This window comes from Hesperophylax consimilis, chromosome 10 (assembly GCF_061612785.1).
Source record: "Hesperophylax consimilis isolate HC1 chromosome 10, BYU_Hcon_1.0, whole genome shotgun sequence".
Classification (NCBI taxonomy): Eukaryota; Metazoa; Arthropoda; class Insecta; order Trichoptera; family Limnephilidae; genus Hesperophylax; species Hesperophylax consimilis.
In genome coordinates this window covers 13132632-13150899 of record NC_142845.1, presented here as the reverse complement: position 1 = coordinate 13150899, position 18268 = coordinate 13132632, and the positions used below count along the sequence as shown (strand labels likewise).

General features: G+C 35.7%; 1 protein-coding gene across 1 annotated transcript; it reads right to left on the bottom strand.

Annotated features, from left to right (window-relative positions):
- Positions 1 to 1042: 1042 nt before the first annotated feature.
- On the bottom strand, positions 1043 to 17338 carry Cmtr1 (Cap methyltransferase 1). Its single transcript, XM_089636605.1, has 15 exons — positions 17263 to 17338; positions 17080 to 17178; positions 16189 to 16290; positions 15631 to 15758; positions 14762 to 14947; positions 13960 to 14103; positions 12856 to 13129; positions 10222 to 10418; positions 9050 to 9233; positions 8439 to 8667; positions 7212 to 7329; positions 6376 to 6652; positions 5622 to 5832; positions 3296 to 3540; positions 1043 to 1356 (listed from the first exon to the last, which is right to left on the bottom strand). The coding sequence occupies exons 1-15, from the start codon at positions 17276 to 17278 to the stop codon at positions 1160 to 1162; spliced, it is 2607 nt and encodes an 868-aa protein (XP_089492731.1). The 5' UTR covers positions 17279 to 17338; the 3' UTR covers positions 1043 to 1159.
- Between the last annotated feature and the right edge of the window lie 930 nt (positions 17339 to 18268).

The following is an 18268-nucleotide window of genomic DNA, read 5'->3' as shown; positions in this document are numbered from 1 at the left end:
GCCAAAACGAGCGGAATCCGAGCGGTAAGAGGCGGGGTGTGGTGTGACGTCATTCGAACTGTGAAAACCACGTCGCATAAGCATTTTGTATCGAAAAATTTGTAATTCTTCAACAAGGAATTCCAGTAATTTTTTTACCAATGTTAACCGTCTATTAGAATTGATGTTATTAAAAAAAAAGAAAATTGATTAAGATTTCATAGTTAAATTAATATTTTAAGTTAGAATATTTGCTTTTCTCGCCCGGTACGGTACTTGTACGGTATTGCCGTCGCTACTTGTTGACGTTCCCCGCGCGAATTCAGGACCACCGCGCAGAAAAGTAAAGACCAATAGTAAAATAACGGTTTACAGTCCAGTTCACTGTTTGACTTTTCTGGGCGGCCGGCGGCCTGAAGTGTATCACATGCTATGTGACATGTATAATAATAAAAACTTCTAAGTTATGCAATAAACAACATATTATTATAAAGCACTATACGAATATGTATCTTTAGAAATCCATTTCATATAATAATAACAACAAATACGTACATATATTTGACAAACCCAAATAAACCTTTGGCCTATACACCTCTCTCATCTAAACCGACCATCTCTCATGTAATAGAAAGAGATGCACCATAGGTGATCTGTTGTACGTACAATCACGACACATGTGACGTCAGAATTCTTTCAACCAATCGTGGAGCGTATACAGTCTATTGCTATTGAATGCTTTTTCAAGAACGTTTAACTAATTCTAAGAATAATAATATAGAAATATATTTATATATTTAGAATCGATATTTTTTGATCTACATGAACATATTTTTTATAAGTCAAGATATTTTTTACTCAACTTCCTTATTGCAGTGTCAGCATTATACATTCATTTTGCCTTTGGATATTACTTCTACAGGGTTTGTTAACACAAAAATCATGTATGGTACAGTCTTCATGGTTGGCCTTAACAAAAATGTATTTTTATTAATTGAATATTCTTACCAGCTCTTAAAAGGGTTAAAGACTTCGAATAAATAAAATACATCACATTGCATAGATAAATAAAAATATTTATTTTAATAAACAATATAATATGTAGTTAACAACATATTTTCGAGTGTAACATTGGCATCTTCACGCTAAGATTAAGAAGTCAGGTGTTTTAATGCTAACATTACTGGTTAGTCAGGTATCTTATCATGGGATCGTCGCGGCATTCAGTTTCTACATTTTGCCATTCCAGATGGTGTTTTAATCCACTGATTGCATCCAAAATTGATTCATTGATGAATTCATACGAAGAATTGTTGTCCGATGAATTAAAATAATAAATCTTATTTTGTCTTTTGGAATAGGCCTTGGTCCAGGGAGCTGAAAATAATTGAAATATTCATACATTAGAAGATAAAATAAATTGTACGAAAACCGAATTGTGTAGTGAGGGAAATATAAGACAAACATTGCACTGAACAATTATTTGTAAAAAAGTATTTTTATGATAGGCCACAATCTGTCAGCCTTAGCTTATTATATCAGAAATAGGGCAGACTCACAGACATATGAATATATAGACGAGAAGATAATGGCGAGGGGTAAAATCAACTGTTGAAGAACGAAGGGGGTGAAGCTGACTGTGATTCGTCAATAAATCAATCTGACAGTATATAGGCATCTCGCATTATAATATCACCATTTAGTTCTTAAAAGTAAAATCTGCTTTTCAATGAATAGACATTTTTACATGGGAGCGCAAATTACTCGCCACGTTATGAACAAATTTGCGAAGTCCAAATTCGGCAAAATAAATTTCTTCTATTTTCAGAGTCGAATATTTCGTTTACGTATTTAGTTAAGACACTTTTATAAATGTTCATAATCTACTTCCCAGCAACCAACCAGCTTTGTGTTTCGCGTCCAGACGTTTCTCGATGTGATAGTATATGTTTCTACAACTGATCCATATTATACGATGTGAATATGCTTAAAATAAAGTAAAATAATGCTTATACAGGGTGTCCGGAAACTCGTAGTACAAGCGGGAAACTGGTGAATCTACATCACATTTGGAGTCGATTTTGTAGTATATTTATTTTTTTATTTGAGCTTTCGTTATCGAGTAAATCGAGTTTGAAGTTGATTTTTTTTTTTTTTTTTCTTAATCAAATTCTTATAGATTATTACTGAAGATCAAAGTACCCAACTAATTAAAACTATTTGAAAGTAAAACAAATGAAGAAACTCGGATTTGAAGCATTATTTTGAAATCACCCTTCATTTAACCCGGTGTAATCATAAAATATTTCTGCTCTGCAGGGTTAAGACATCTGTTATTCAACCCTAAACACCAGAAAAAACTTTAACCCTAAAATAGCCGAAAAATAATTTTTTTTGGTTTTTTTTTTTTTTTTGAAAATGCTCAAATCAAAAAACTTTATGTTTTTTTGGGTTCCCCATGTGGTGTAGATTCTCCAGTTTCCCGCTTGTACTACGAGTTTCCGGACACCGTGTATATGGAATGTAATACGACAATTGGGTTTATTCTCTTTTTCACGTCTATTTTTACAAGTTTTCATACCACAAGCCACCATTTTGCCGTGTTATTTCGTAAAATGAACCGATGATGCCTCGACCATAGCTCGCACAAGAATGATGACGTCACGTTTTCTAAATTCACTTGAGGCCATACGCGAGCACAGCCGGCTCCAATGGAACCGGTATGGGGAGTGGGGAATTATACGCTTTTAATCACTTAGGGCAGGTCTACTAATATTCATATGTCTATGGGTAGACTTAAATACTGTAAAACCTCCCATGTGAAGTTTCACACTTAAGAAAGAAGTCTCTTATCATCGGTCTCTTGATAATTAAAAATAGCCTACTTTGGAAACCACATAATATTTGAGATTTTTCCCATTTTTTTTTTATTTTTATATTTCTTTCGGATCTCTTAAAAAAAGCTTACACAGTGAAACCTACTTACACCGTTCTATATTTTTTCTATTAAATATTAAGGTATAAACAGTTTTCGAAAGAGAGAAAACCAATTTGAAATTGAATGCAAAGTGCAAATATTTCTAAATAAATCTCTGATGATACTATATTGTATTGTCTAGCCTCGAGGGGTAAAGAAGTTATCGCATAAGGTTTCATGCTTAATAAGTTTTGTTTTTCGGTCCCTCAAAGCTTGAAATAAAAAATGACCTAATTCATCTCACTAACAAAGTTAACATTTCCGGTCCCTGGAAAATCGTACGAGAGAATTTCACCGTTAAAGAGTTTTGCATTAATATAAGTTACACATAGTAATTACCTTTAATATCCTTCATCAGCAACACCGACTTGGTGACGTAATACAGATCGCTGTTGTCGAAAAGATTTGGTACCGGTGTCGTATTGGCCATGTCCATCTTCTTTAGCTGCCTTTTGACTAATTTATCTACTTCGGCTGCGAGGTTCTCAAGGCGGAATAGCTTTTTACAGCGCATGGGGATCTTCTCACTGTTTATGAGGAGGGGCTTGCTGTGCGCCCTGCAGAAAAGTTCGATTTTGTCATATCTGAAAAGGGACAAATTTATTAGAATCAAATAAATCGTTTAATGGACCCAAGTATTGTTAGATGATTCCCAGATCCTCCTGGGAATCTTTGGGAGATCCAGGGGGTGGAGGAGGGCTACGAGGCAACGACATTAAAGGGCAGTAAGCGGGCGGTGACGGCAATAAGGTCTGAGATCTGAATCACATCTATGGTCTGTTACTGAGAGCTGCATTTTCCCTTCTGTATCTGTTGTTATGTGTGCAGTTTTTGATGAAGAAGAATAGGTTACAAGGTAAGAAACATACAAAATGCATTTGCAACCAATCAATTATCAAGATGGCAGTTCTTAACAAATGAGGCACTTTCCACAATTATGTTTGCTTCCTTTTTAAAGGCAAACAAACAAAACATATGTTATAATATACACTTTCATACTTAATACATACTTACAAAGTGTATTTTCATTAAAATAATTAAATTTAATCCATCTTTGAACGCGTACATTATAACGTACGTTACGTTTATCTCTAAATAGTATAAAACAAAGTCGCTATCCGCGTCTGTCTGTTTGTGCGCTTAGTTATTCTAAACTACGCAACTGATTTTGATAGAGTTTTCACTATCATTTAAAGAATTTCTTTCAGAAGGTTTATATATATTTAATACATTCATATTATAACTAACTAACTAACCATCACGCCGTTTCTCCGCAGGGGTAGGCAGAGAGGACGGACCGCCAAACAACTCGGTCTTGGCACACACTCCTTGCCTCATTCACATTCATACATCGTCTCATACATACTCTTCTATTATTCTGACTCTTGACATGGCCCGACTCTAGTATCTGATTCACTTGATCGTGCCATGTCTTCCTCGGGCGTCCCCGACTTCTGCTACCATTCACATTTGCATCATATATCCTCCTTACACTCCTATCTTCGCTCATTCGCTCTACATGCCCAAACCATCTAAGCGTCCCTTTCTTAATCTTACTCATTACGCTTACATCAGCCTTGAACTCTTTGCGGATCTCCACATTCCTCACACGATCAAACATGGTTTTACCACACATACGCCTCAGGGATCTCATTTCAACAGCATTCAATCTACTTTCATCCTTTCTTTGCCAGTTCCATGCCTCACTTCCATACATCAAGGTAGGTACCAGCACTCCGTTGTGGACTGCTAACTTCGCTTCTTTGGACAATTTTTTGTTAGCGCCAACGGCGTTCAGTCCTCCATTAACGGAATTACCTGCATTTACCCTTCTTTCAATATCTCTGTCAGCCTTCCCATCTCTCGTAAACATACTTCCTAAATACACAAACTCATCCACCTGCTCCAAGTATTCCTCATTCACAATTATATTGCACACTGTTTTCGTACTCTCTCTTTCAAACACTATTACTTTAGACTTACTTACATTCATCATCAACTCATTCTTCATGCATACTTCGTTCATCCTAGACACGAGAGACTGTAGATCTTCTATACTATTAGCAATCAGCACCGCATCATCAGCATACAACAGGCAACATACTTTCAAATTATTCAAATTCGCCCCCAATCCCACCTCTTTCAATTCTTGCATACAATTATCCATGTATAGATTGAATAACCACGGTGACATTACGCAGCCTTGTTTAACACCTTTTGTGATATCAAACCACCCCGTAAAATCACCGTTCACTCATATTATAGTTATAAAAAATAGAGAAACGTCAATGTTTTGTAATCAAGTCGTAAAAAAATTTGGCTGACCTGATAAACGCTGGCTAAACCTTATGAGATACATCAAAATAAAGTACTACGGAATTGTATATCTTTAAAAGGTCTCATAACCTCAAAACTTTACCCAAAACCATTTATTAGTCTCCGAGCAACGCCGGGTACACGTCAGTTAGTCCTTAATAAAAATTTTACGAACTTCCAAAATTTCAGCTAAAAGATGTTTTGCAAATAGTTATTATTAAACATAAAGCGTAGAGTTTTCCCAGGGGAGCGTTAAAGAAACATATCTCTGTAAAGGGTTGGTGGTCAAATAAGTTTGTTAAACTTTGATCTAAATAAGAAAGTTTTGTTCATTTTGTATTAAAAGTACCTTTCTTGCAGAGTCTTGTGAAAGATGCATTCGCCGCCGAGGCAGTAGGCATCCACTATGTGGAGGCCGGCGGTCCTGCGCATGCCACGGCCCTCACGGAAGTTCTCGTTGACCTTCTCGGCCAGGATGAGCGTACCGGCCGGCAGTCTGAAGTCGTGAGTCGGCCGCCAGTATTTACCTTCTAGCTGAAACACCATTGAGCCCGACGAACCTATCGAAAATATAAATGTTTAATTAACTGTGAAAAATACATAACATAAAAATAATTAATTCGTCAAGTCCATTTGTTGTGAATTAATGCAAATTGATAAACTTCTAACTATTTTTTTCTACTTAGAACGGGTTGTTTTAAAGCAATTCAAAATATTGTCACCAAATGGTCATTGAGCGCCATTTTGTTTTTTTGACAATTGAAAGATCTCAGTTAAATACCGATTCTAAGAACGTTTCAACTTTTAAATTAATTTTGATCAGCAGAAGGATATAGAAGGTCAAACATTCCCGGGTTTTGAATAACCTGACAATATTTGAAAATCTACTACCACCATAGTAAGCAGAAAATGTTGCTTGTGTTGTGATGGAGGACTTAGGAGCCAACCGAGGAATTGAAAACGCTGCGCCTGGGTGGGACCCAAAGGCGATGTCAACTCAGCCACCGACCGGTTTATATATATATATTATAAAAAAAATCGAGCAGATATCTTAAAAACATCAAACTTATTATAAAAATAAAGTGTTTAATATTTACACTTACCCATATAAAAACTAAATTTGTTATCTGTAGTCTCGTTGGTGAAATTATTTAAAAATACGAATTTCCAATCGTACAACGACTGGATCACAGGTTTCTTGGAGTTACTATCGACGAGATCTTCACGGCGCCGGACTATCTTGGGCCGGAATAATAAGTCTTGCATGAATGATTCGGCGTCAAAGTCCTTCCGTGAACCACTTTGCATAAGGTCTAGAATTGTTTTCAGGGAGTTTTTGTGATTTGAAGGGTGCGAAACCATCCTCACTTGATCAGGTATCTATAATAACAAAAAATAATAATATAAAATATAACTATCAACATAATCTTCTTCTTTCGTATGGTAAAAAAACTGTCAGAAAACTAATAAACCTTCATATTATGTTATCTATGGAAACTATCTAGTATGGTTCTGCCTATCCAGAGGTAGTGGGACTATGTCATCCCCATTCGGAGTGGGGAAGGGAAGGAGAGAGAAGAGGAACGAAGGGAAGTACCTGGCTATTCAGATCTGGTCACCAAACACGGCCAAAGCCGTTTCGAGCAACGTTTCAATTCTGAATGATGGTCTTACACCAGGGCGTTACTTAGAGTATCTTCCACTCTGGAACGTGCCGCACATGTACTATGTATTAATTCTAATGAGTAATATGTGAAACAACACAAATTCATATAGGGCCTTACCCCTCGGCCACGGAAGCCGTCTTTAAGAAGTTTTGCTTGGAAAAGCTTACAAGAAAGTTTCACTTTATATGTAAAGTGAAGTGAAAAGCAAGTTAACAGAGGAAGATTTTGAAAGCGTAATGATATTTTGCAATATATGTACCATAGATACTTACTTTCCATATTTTTAAGCACGCTGTTCTCATTTCACTGTGCCTGGTTTCCTCAATACTCTTAGGGTTTGCATGGTAGTCAATCAGCTTCAGAAGACTAACCTTCTGCTGCGTTCCGATTCTAAAAACAAAAACAATAGTTACACACAGTTGTAGTAGTAGTTTAATGGGTATTTTAGTTACACACAGTTGTAGTAGTAGTTTAATGGGTATTTTAGTTACACATAGTAGTAGTAGTAGTTTAAAGCGTATTATACACATAGTAGTATATACACATAATAGTAGTAGTAGTAGTAGTTTAAAGCGTATTTTAGTTACACATAGTAGTAGTAGTAGTTTAAAGCGTATTATACACATAGTAGTACATACACATAATAGTAGTAGTAGTAGTTTAAAGCGTATTTTAGTTACACATAGTAGTAGTAGTAGTTTAAAGCGTATTTTAGTTACACATGGTAGTAGTAGTTGAATGCGTTTTTTAGTTACACATAGTAGTAGTAGTAGTTTAAAGCGTATTTTAGTTACACATGGTAGTAGTAGTTGAATGCGTTTTTTAGTTACACATAGTAGTAGTAGTTGCATACTTGCAGATAAACAGTGAAATTGGGGTGTTTCACACAAATTCAATACGTTAAATTATCATCGAAATCCCAATACATCATTACATTTATCACAGACCATTTGGTTGAAAAGTCCCCTTTAGTCCCGATTCTAGGTCCATTTCAGCCTTCTATCAAATTTTAATAAGCTGACAAGCATAACGACATGACAGCTGTTTTCTGCTGATCAAAAATTATTCAAAAGCTGAAACTGACCCAGACTCGGGGTTTAACCAGTAAAATTTAAAATGGCAAAAAAAAAGCGAAATGGCCATTTGATGATACTACATTTGACTTTCTATGAAACACCTAAACCTAAGTTTTAAAGTAAGTCTTTGAATTGTGGATTCTCAAAATACCCTGGAAAGAACTAAATAGAAGTTCCTAATTAAATGACCAAAAATTGTACTAGGAAAGAAGAAATCTCGGTTACATCAAGAGGGACAAATGTAAGAAAAATCAAGTGATAATTCAGGGGAAAATTGATAAAAGACAAGATGCCGCGCTTCACGGTTTAGAAACCTATGCGACTATTTTAATTGTAGTTACGCTAAGTTGTTCCAGGTGAATATTGCCCTGATAATGGCCAATGTAATGAAGAAGAATGAAGTTGATTAAAAAATGATCTTACCGATTGTTGCTGTCCATAATATAATTAAAGAATTTTTCATCTTTCTTAATGACTTCCAGCGGTACTAGACTTCTGACGTCTTCTCCTTTCTTCTGTGAGCAAGTGTAGAGTAAGCTGTTCACATAGAAGAGATGCCTCTCGATGGTGTCGGAGGAAGCTCGTTTCCCCTTGCAGATGAGGTACCGTTCTGAGTTGGCAGGGCGAGACGTGTTAGGCTTGTGGAGGCAGACTGAAATTATTAATATTCAACTGAGGATTAGAATGACGGATTTATAGTCGACAGACTGCAATTAACACAATGTATCATCTCGAGTGACAGGTAATGAAAGAGACAGTGGACAAACTCTTTTATAATCTTTACTATCTCTCTCTCACGCCATCTCTTTTAGACATCAATGATACGGTCATTTTTTCTAGTGAATACCACACAAGAATTCCAACTGCTCCCTGCTAACTGAAGCCAGTGAGACTATGGTATCCCCAATTGGGTTATGTCATGGGGCTGAACTGTATGGGAAGGGAAAGGAGATGAAAGTAACAGGAAATATAAAATGAAATAATAGCAATAACAGGAGAATATCGTAGTATATATAAATACAGTTTATACTTACTTTTGTCAAAACTTCTGTACATTAAGTAGATTAGTCCAACGCTGAACTCTGTGAAGACATCGAATAATTTGACCAGGAAGTTGCCTCCCTCCCGGACCACCGATAGCGCGGCGATGCACTGACAGGTGTAAAGCTGCTTTGACAGGATTTCTTGGATGTTTTCTTGACCCTCTACAGAAAAACCCTGCAAAATAAACACCAAATAAGTAAATACAAGGGTAGGCAGAGAGGATGGCCCGCAACACAACTCTGTCTTAGCTCTTGGCACCCCTTGCTTCATTTACATTCATACATCGGCTCCATTCAAGAAATTGATTTGATCTTCACTTGATTGTGCCACGTTTTCTTTGGGCGAACCTGACTCCTTCTACTGTTCACTTACGTGTCATATATTCTCCCTACCTTCCTAACTTCGTCATCCTCTCAACCCGAAATGAGTTTAGTAAACTCACTTGGAATAATACATTATAAATTTGTTATTATTTTGTAATGTATTATCTTGTAATAATTTTAAAATAACTTCCCGAAACCATAATAAGAAGAAGAATACATTAGTCTTGCCGAATCTCACACTAACACTTGTTTTAGACACATACGCCTCAGGGATCTCATTTCTACAACATTCAGCCTACTTCCATCCTTCCTCTGCTAGTTCAGAAAGTACTTTGGAAGCTACATTAAACTTATCAATTAACATTACAATACCTACTTTCATCCTTCCTCTGCTAGTTCAGAAAGTACTTTGGAAGCTACATTAAACTTATCAATTAACATTACAATACCTACTTTCATCCTTCCTGTTAGTTCAGAAGATACTTTGGAAACTACATTAAACTTATCAATCAACATTACGATACCTACTTTCATCCTTCCTCTGTTAGTTCAGAAGATACTTTGGAAACTACATTAAACTTATCAATCAACATTACAATACCTACTTTCATCCTTCCTCTTCTAGTTCAGAAGGAACTTTGGAAGCTACATTAAACTTATCAATCAACATTACAATACCTAAAATGCTTTACAAATAGTATTACAAAATTTAATATGCATATTGACTGCAAAAAAAACCTCTAATTCATTGACCATTCCGCAATAGGGGATGGATGGCTTACACTTCACACTCCACAAGACCAGCAATAAAAAGGAATATAATTTATAAGATAAATTACCCCGTCGGCCATTAAAAAATGAACTCCTTTATCGTTTGTGTTTGCCAGAACAAATTTCTTGAGTGATTCCAAGTTTTGCGGATTGTAAATGTCACCATCTTCATTTGTGCCATAAAACGGAGTAAAGGTTTCCGTTGATACTGCATGAAGTTCAGAGAGTTTGAAATCGTTGGAAGATTTGAGGGTAAATCCAAAACCTGAAAACAATCGAGTTAAAATTAGAAAAAAACCAACAAGACAACAATTTAAATGGAGGAATCGATTTTAAAGTTAATACATGTGGTCCATGGAGATTTAGATATTGTTATCACTGTATTATGCAGTAAATGATGTAAAATATGTATCATGTAAAAGCCCATCAGGGCGTTTAAATGAATAAATAAAATTAGTGATGGGTCATGCATGACTCATTTTATTAAGAGTGGGAGCCACGGTACCAGCTCAATATTTTCGTACGACTCAGAGTCGACTGAATCTAACGGGATCTGTGAGCTCAGTACGTATGAGCAATGAGAATACTGTACTCGTCTGATACGACTCCCCCGCTACACGGCTCCCAGGGTATTAATGATTGTACGACTCTTGGTACTAGTACGCCGCCTTGGACCACAAGAAAAATAAGATGCAAGGTAGTTATTGTTATCATATTGTATTGTATGTACAATGATTAACCTTCCAGCGGGCGCGCTGTCGTAAAATTTACGACAGACGCGCCTCATCGCTTCCCCCACTCTTTCCACTTAGTTGTAAGCATCGAGCTTGGAGCTATGCTAGAGTCAAATCAAATGTCAAACATTTACCGCAAGATATAAATGTTTTTCTCAAAGTGAGTTACGGTAGGGCAATTGAACCGATGACAGAAGAAGAAAACATAAGCTTTCCAAAACTCGGTGTTTGTCGGTTATGTGCACTGGATAAGAAAAGATCCTCAGCATCAATGAAGTGTTGCCGTTGCCAGTCCTTTACATGCAAGAACCATTCTTCAGTTGAGGTGGTTTGTAACAATTGTAAGGATGGGAATATTGATTCTGACTAAATAGGTCGATAAAAATTTTTGTTTTGAAATATTAAAATGTTTAGAGTGTTTTTGTTTTGAAATATTAAAATGTCTTCGTTTTTTTTAAGAAAGTCAATTTTTTTTTTAACTACTGCCTATTATCATTCTTCATATCCTTAAAAAAATTCCCTGACATTTGTATAAAGAAAACACCACTTACATGGAGAAAACTTGATGACATAAAATTTACGACAAGCGCCCGCTCAAGGGAAATTTCTCAACGCGCCCGCTGGAAGGTTAAATAGTCGCTATAATTTAAAAAAAAAACGAAAAGAGTATGTGTAGGTTCATATATGTCGGACTGTCAAACGCCGTTCATGTCTCTGAGTATTTAATAAGAATTAATAATATAATTTGAATGGCACTATTTTACATTTTTATAAAATACTCCTGATAAAAAAGAGTAACCATTCAATTGAGCTGTAGTACGCTGTACCGGGAGGCGTACGAATCCGGCTAATCAAAATTGACCGGTCAGTGGCTGAGTTGATTTCGCGTTTGGGTCCCACCCAGGCGTAGTGTGTTCAATTCCTAGGCTGGCTAAGTCCTCCATCACAACACAAGCAACATTTTCCGCTTACTGTGGTAGGAGATTTTCAAAGATTGTCAGGTTATTCATAACCCGGGAATGTTTGTCTTTCTTTTGAGAAAAGAGCTAGCTCAATTGTGCAGCTCACTCATGAATGACTCATCGCTAATAGATATTATTCCTCCAAGGAGTGAACTACATAATACTACTCCATGTTGAGATAAGGTATTGTTTGGTGATTTAAAAATATTCTTTTTTATTATTATTATTATGTTCTGTGGTTGACTATCATTGCATGACTGTCATTTTGCCCTTCAAATACATTATAAAATTGTGATTAGGCCGCGAACAGTGGACTGATAAGCAATTATCATCGTTATCATTAGACTTCTTCATTGCATAAGTTTATCAGTAAAATTGATTTTTTATTACAGTATTCTCTCACTAATCCGCCACCCCAAAAACCGGGCAAGTGTCCAATTAGTAAAGGCGGCAGATTATAGTGCACACATACAAAATATGCTAAAGACGGGTATTTCGTAAAAACAAACAAACATGGCGGTCGATCTTTCGTAAAATTAAAATATTTGGTTAGTTTAGGTGTCTAGTTTACACTTTAGCAATAACTCCATTTTGTAAACTTATTCATGCATAATCCAGCAATACAGCAGATGTTAATAATAAAAATGGATTCAAATAGACAATTCTTTTAATTGACTTAATTTAATTTTTTGTCTTTTATTTTCAAGATTTTTTTCCCACCCGTGCATATATTTCCCATTTTCCTATTCATTATCTACTGTATTTTATCCCACCCGTACATATATTTCCCATTTTCCTATTCATTATCTACTGTATTTTTTCCCACCCGTGCATATATTTCCCATTTTCCTATTCATTATGTACTGTATATTTAAAAGATATTCTGTGGAACCTATTCGCCATGTAAAAGCAGAAGTATATTAAATTAAAATAAAATAAGTGTTTTACAAAATGACCACAAATACATTAGGGATGGATTCTTCAGATTATGCAGTGAAATTCTTACCTTTTGCAATCCATTTCTTTCTCCACAAAACGTATTCGGTGAAGCCACCAGGGCCTGCGCACACGTCTGCAAAGTACAGGAGATCTTTGGAAGAAACCACCGACTTGTTGTTTTCATCTTTGGGTTCGGTGAACATGAAATCGAAACAAGAGTCCAAGTTCGCCATCTTTAGGGCCGCCCTGTTGATGAAGAACACATTGCCGATCTTTTCAAACGGATTGCAAGCGGCTCGCACTCTTCGCAACTCTTCGGGCTTCATGGCGTCCAGGCCGGTCTGAAAACATTTAATTCAAATAAATATTCCAAGTTAAATAATTGTTTTGCCATAGTAAAATTCTCAACGATCCTTCAGACATACGTCTTTGGATAAAGGCCTTCTCCAGTTTTGTCAATTCTTGGTGACTCAGTCATCCAAAGTCGACAGATCTCTTTTCAGGAAGAGTTTGAACTAAAAATTGTTACTGAATAAAGAAATAAGTTCTTCTTACTGACCCGTATCACACGGCTTACATAAATACAACTGATAATTATCAGGTTATACGGCCGGGAGCAATTGACAGACATCCAATGTAAAAACAGACATACATATTACCATATCCTCAAATATGTGACTTTATTTAAAAAATGAGCGTATTTTTATGTGTGTGTTTTTTCCGAAAAGAAACCTTTTTTTGCAAGAAAAGCATTTTATATTGGTAAAAAAAAGTCAAAAATGCATTTTTAGTAGATTCGAGTTTACACAAGGACTGTCGATTTGGCTGCTCTATTATTTATAGGGATAAGAAAATTACTAAATTAAGAAACATCCTCCATGTTAGAACATGTGTTTGATCAAGATTCTTGGCAATCTTGATTGTCCATGTCTGGGCATTTTATACAGGAAAGTGTTTGTGAAAGCCAGTGACATGACTGAATTGAAAATAAAGTTGTCTCTCGCAGTTTACTTGGAAATAATCATATAATGAACTGCATTTATAATGTGTCATGAAAATCCAAGTCAAATATTAAACATGACAATACATTGATAAAGATAAGACATTTTGAATAAATCCAGATTTTCTTTTAATATCTCGAATGATATGATAACAGTGAAAATGAGCAAACCTTTAAGCTAAGAATATCTTGCAGTATCTCAGGCTCGCAGAACCAAACTTCATCATCAATTGTCATCTTCTTGGGCCCCATCACCATCCAGGATTCTAGTAAATCACGATCCAACTGCTCATCGGGACTTTCCTCCATCCATATCTACAAAACAATAACATCTATTTAATATAAAGAAGAGTGTCTGTGGCGGGCGGACGGCGTGGATTTGATTCTTATACAAACATACAGTTTTATTTCGAGATTGATGAAATTTTACACACTTGACCTTCAGCTAGTACTGAATATTTACAAAATGTATTTTTTGAATTTTACCTCCACATTTTACTGTTACTTACTAGATAACAAATTGTAGAGTGGGGTATAATAAGGAATTCAAAGTTTCAATTGAAGATGTAACATTTTTACTGAATACCATAAAAGAATATTCATAAATATTCCATAAATTATGTTTGTATGTCTAAGACTGCTCCCTCAAGGGTCAGAAAGCAATCAACGTAAATATTTATAAAATATTCTTAGTTTAATATTTTTAATTTATTAATTAGGCACATCTATCATAAAAAGTGTTGTCAATAAGCAAAATTCCGCAACTTGGCTGTCACATGACTCATTCGACGATATACTTGGATAGTGACATTCAGGATGGTAAAACAGAAATCTGCAATACCAACTGTCTGCAACAATCTGCTACCAATATACTGACATCTGCAGACAAATGCAATTGTACGCAAGCAATGTTGATTTCGTAATAACCTAACCTGTGAGGAAGCCAGAATGAATAAAGATAATAATTACTTACAGGAGTTTCTTGTGCGGTGATGTTCTCCATGTGGGCGCTGAACCTGGGCCCAGTGTACTTTCTGCCCTTGGAAAAGGACTGGAAGCCCAAGCCGACGCGGCCCCGCTGCGTGGACGCCTGGATGGGCTCCACCCTCCCCTGCCCGTACTTCCCCAGCCCCTTGCCCTCCACATAGCCCTTACCCCTCTGCAAATGCACGTATTAACATTCATTAAGGCTTGGAAAAAACATCTGACTCTTTAATGTGGCTTTTTCGTTTTTTAGAAGAAATACAATTTTAAATATTTAATAAAAATATAAGTAATTTTCAAGACATATAGATCTAGGTTCCCGTAACCCAGATGGTTACATTTTCAACATAGTTTTACACTGAAGAATATTTCCTACTTAGTCTCATTCTATTATAGGGATACATTTAACATTTTATTAAAATTACTCAGTAATTACTCATAATTACTACAGTGCTTAAAATGAAATAAATTATGGTTTTTAGAACTCAATTGTTTACTATTCTTTTCATAATGGGTATGCATAATTGTTGAAAAAACCCACTTCCAATGAATATTTGGAAAATCCCAAGTGGGCCCATAAACCCATTGGGTTTTTTGGATCGGGGTGAATCATGCCAACCCTGTTAAGTTTAATTGTCCAGTATCCCCATAGGCATCCCCAATTGGGGTATATTGTGAGGCTGAAGAAAGTGAAGAAGATGGGAAGAAGAAGGTTGGAAAGTGCCTGGCTATTCAGATCTAGTCGCCAAACACGGCCAAAGCCTTTTCAGGCTATAAGGGCGATACTGAGTATCAACCACTTCTTCATCCTCTTCTGATTTCCCATAGCATTAACTCGATTTTCAATAAATCACTTACCATAATCCTTTCACCGATGCCATGAAGCAGCACTTTGGGCGGCTCGCTGGTGTCTGCTTGCGGTAAATTAAACTGGTAGTTTCCAAACGAAGGAGGAGCATCAGGGTCAGAATCACCTTGTGAGTTATCTAAAACATAACAGATTAAATGCTTCAAGTAAAGGCCAAAATTCTTGTAAAATTATTACAAAATCTAAGATTAGGTAAAAGTCACCAACACAAAGTTTAGAGCTGCCACATTTTGAAAAATTGTTTATGAAGGTAAAATGAGATAGGTTTGTTTTTAAACTTACAACATTCATTCAAAAGTTTTACCGAATGTATTTATTGCCAACATTCAAATGTTCATGTCACAAAAACCGGTTTCATCACACAATAGAACAGTGACAAAAGAGAACATTGAAGAAAATGAAATGAAAAAATCTCTAGCCTAAACTATTATTTATCATGTTCTGTTTCATTCGGTTACCCTCAAAACCGTGTTTTAAGGTTGGTGATTTTTGTATGAACAGGCAAGATAAATATTATATATCAATTTTTTTGACAGATTAGGACTTACGGTCAGAAGCGCTGCTGCTGGAGGATTGCGAGGAGGCCCCGGTGGAGGTGCGCTTGCGCTTGATAGGGCAAGATTTCGAGGGTTCGTCATCATCTGAGGAATCTAAAAATTACACAAAACAAATATGGTAACTTCCACAAAATTACTACTCAGAGTTACAGAACTATCACAGCATTTATATCCCTACGGTACCTACTAGTATGTACGGTTACCTAATAAAAATCATTTTTGATGGCATTGTTTCATGCATACTCCATTAAGAATAATATTTATACATATTTCAGTAAACTTTTAGAATCGCTGGTTCAATATGAATGTAAAACAAGAAAAAAAAACATGGCCGAACTGTCAAATCGCCTGAAATTTTGAATCTTCAACAAAAATGGTATTTTCCATTCCCCTGGACGTAAATAGTTGGCTTTTATAGTAGTTAAAGTTGAATCAAAGTGTTATATCAAAAAATATGTGTATAAGTGTCTAGCGTTCCTAAAAGATTACCCATGTTTGTATTATAATGTTTGAATAATACAAAAATATAATAGAATACTAGTACGAAAATAATTTGCATGATAATGAAATTAAAATCAGATCAATGGGAGGTACCCAATGATGATTACTTGCGGTTATCACAGGAAATATTTGATTAAGAACTAGAAACACTGACATAAATCCACATTATTAAAATTGGGGTATAAATATTTAACTAGCAAAAATTATTCGAAAATGTAAATAAACACAAACAACGGCCGCAAATTCGCCTTTAACACCAAGTAATGCGTTCGTGACATTGCTGCAAAACTAATGTCAGCGGTGAAAAGTAATCGCTAAGAACTGTATTGTGATATCTCTAAAGCCAACGTAAAAACAGAAATTAAAATACGGGGGTAATACCTGAATCTGTAAGCTGAGACTGTTGAGGGAGATCGGCATTCGAACTACTCGTAGTGTATTGGTAGTTCGGTTGTGGCGTTGGTTCGTCATCTTCGGATTCTATAAAAAGCATCACGTATTGGAATCGCCCACAATATTTCAATAACATAACAAGAGAATTTAATAATAACTCAATAAACTTACCTGATAGTCGGTACATTTTAAAACAAATTACGATTACGCCTGGTTTCGTTCGTGGTTTGACATCCAATGAATGACGGGACTAACCACAGAAAGATGCTTTGACCGTGAACCATAGATCTCAAAAATTACAAGATAGTTGATTCTAGTGACGTACACGATCGATACATTACATATTGATAATCGATTTCGAAACATAATTATCGGTAATGATTCGAATAAATTGCTCGTGTTATTTTGGTGATATCAAGTGCTTTCACAGATCTGGGAGCAATAAAAGCTACTAAGGAACGGTTTCAAAAGTTGTTTCGGGATGGAGGGAACAAAAATATGAAGAAAAAAAAACAAAATAACTACATTATTTTCCATTTCTGGAAAGTGAAATACTTACTGCTCATTAAAATTTATCTACTACAAAGATTTTTTATTTGGATACAATCTTGTTTTTACAGATTTACTAGCTGTCCCCCGCCACGCGTTGCTGTGGCTCAGTCTGTGCAGATAAAGAAACAATATCGCGTTTTGCTATTAGGTCCAACAGATGGAGCTGTTTTAAAAAAAGGTTTTACCTGTCACAGGTGACATCTAAATAATACATAAATATATGTACATAAAAAACACACGCATATTTAAATACAACGTTGTATCAAAATTTCAAAGCAATCGGTGAAGAACTTTTGGGGATTTAAGATTTTGAACAAACTAACATTTACATTTTTATTTTTATAGAAGATAGATAATTATTTCTTCGGACAAATATTTTCGAGTGAACAAAGTAAATATGTACATCTATACAGGGTGTATCGGCACGTACCCGACAAACTTTAACCAGCTTTTCCTTAGCACATTTGGAGTAAAAAATGTTATGGGCACTTTGCTGTCCGGTAACATTTTTTTTCAATTAAAAACAAAAAATTATAAAAAAATCCACACTCCGTCACTGTCATTGGCATTGTTTCTCGTGTTCAACAGCTGTTATTAGCAAGTGTGTCAAAAAGCATCTTCTCTC

Coding starts and splice junctions, on each gene's coding strand:
- Cmtr1 (XM_089636605.1), bottom strand. Junction 16,291..17,079: donor GTCTCAGCTTACAGATTCAG/GTATTACCCCCG, acceptor TGTAATTTTTAG/ATTCCTCAGATGATGACGAA. Junction 5,833..6,375: donor CAAATTTAGTTTTTATATGG/GTAAGTGTAAAT, acceptor TATTTTCGATAG/GTTCGTCGGGCTCAATGGTG.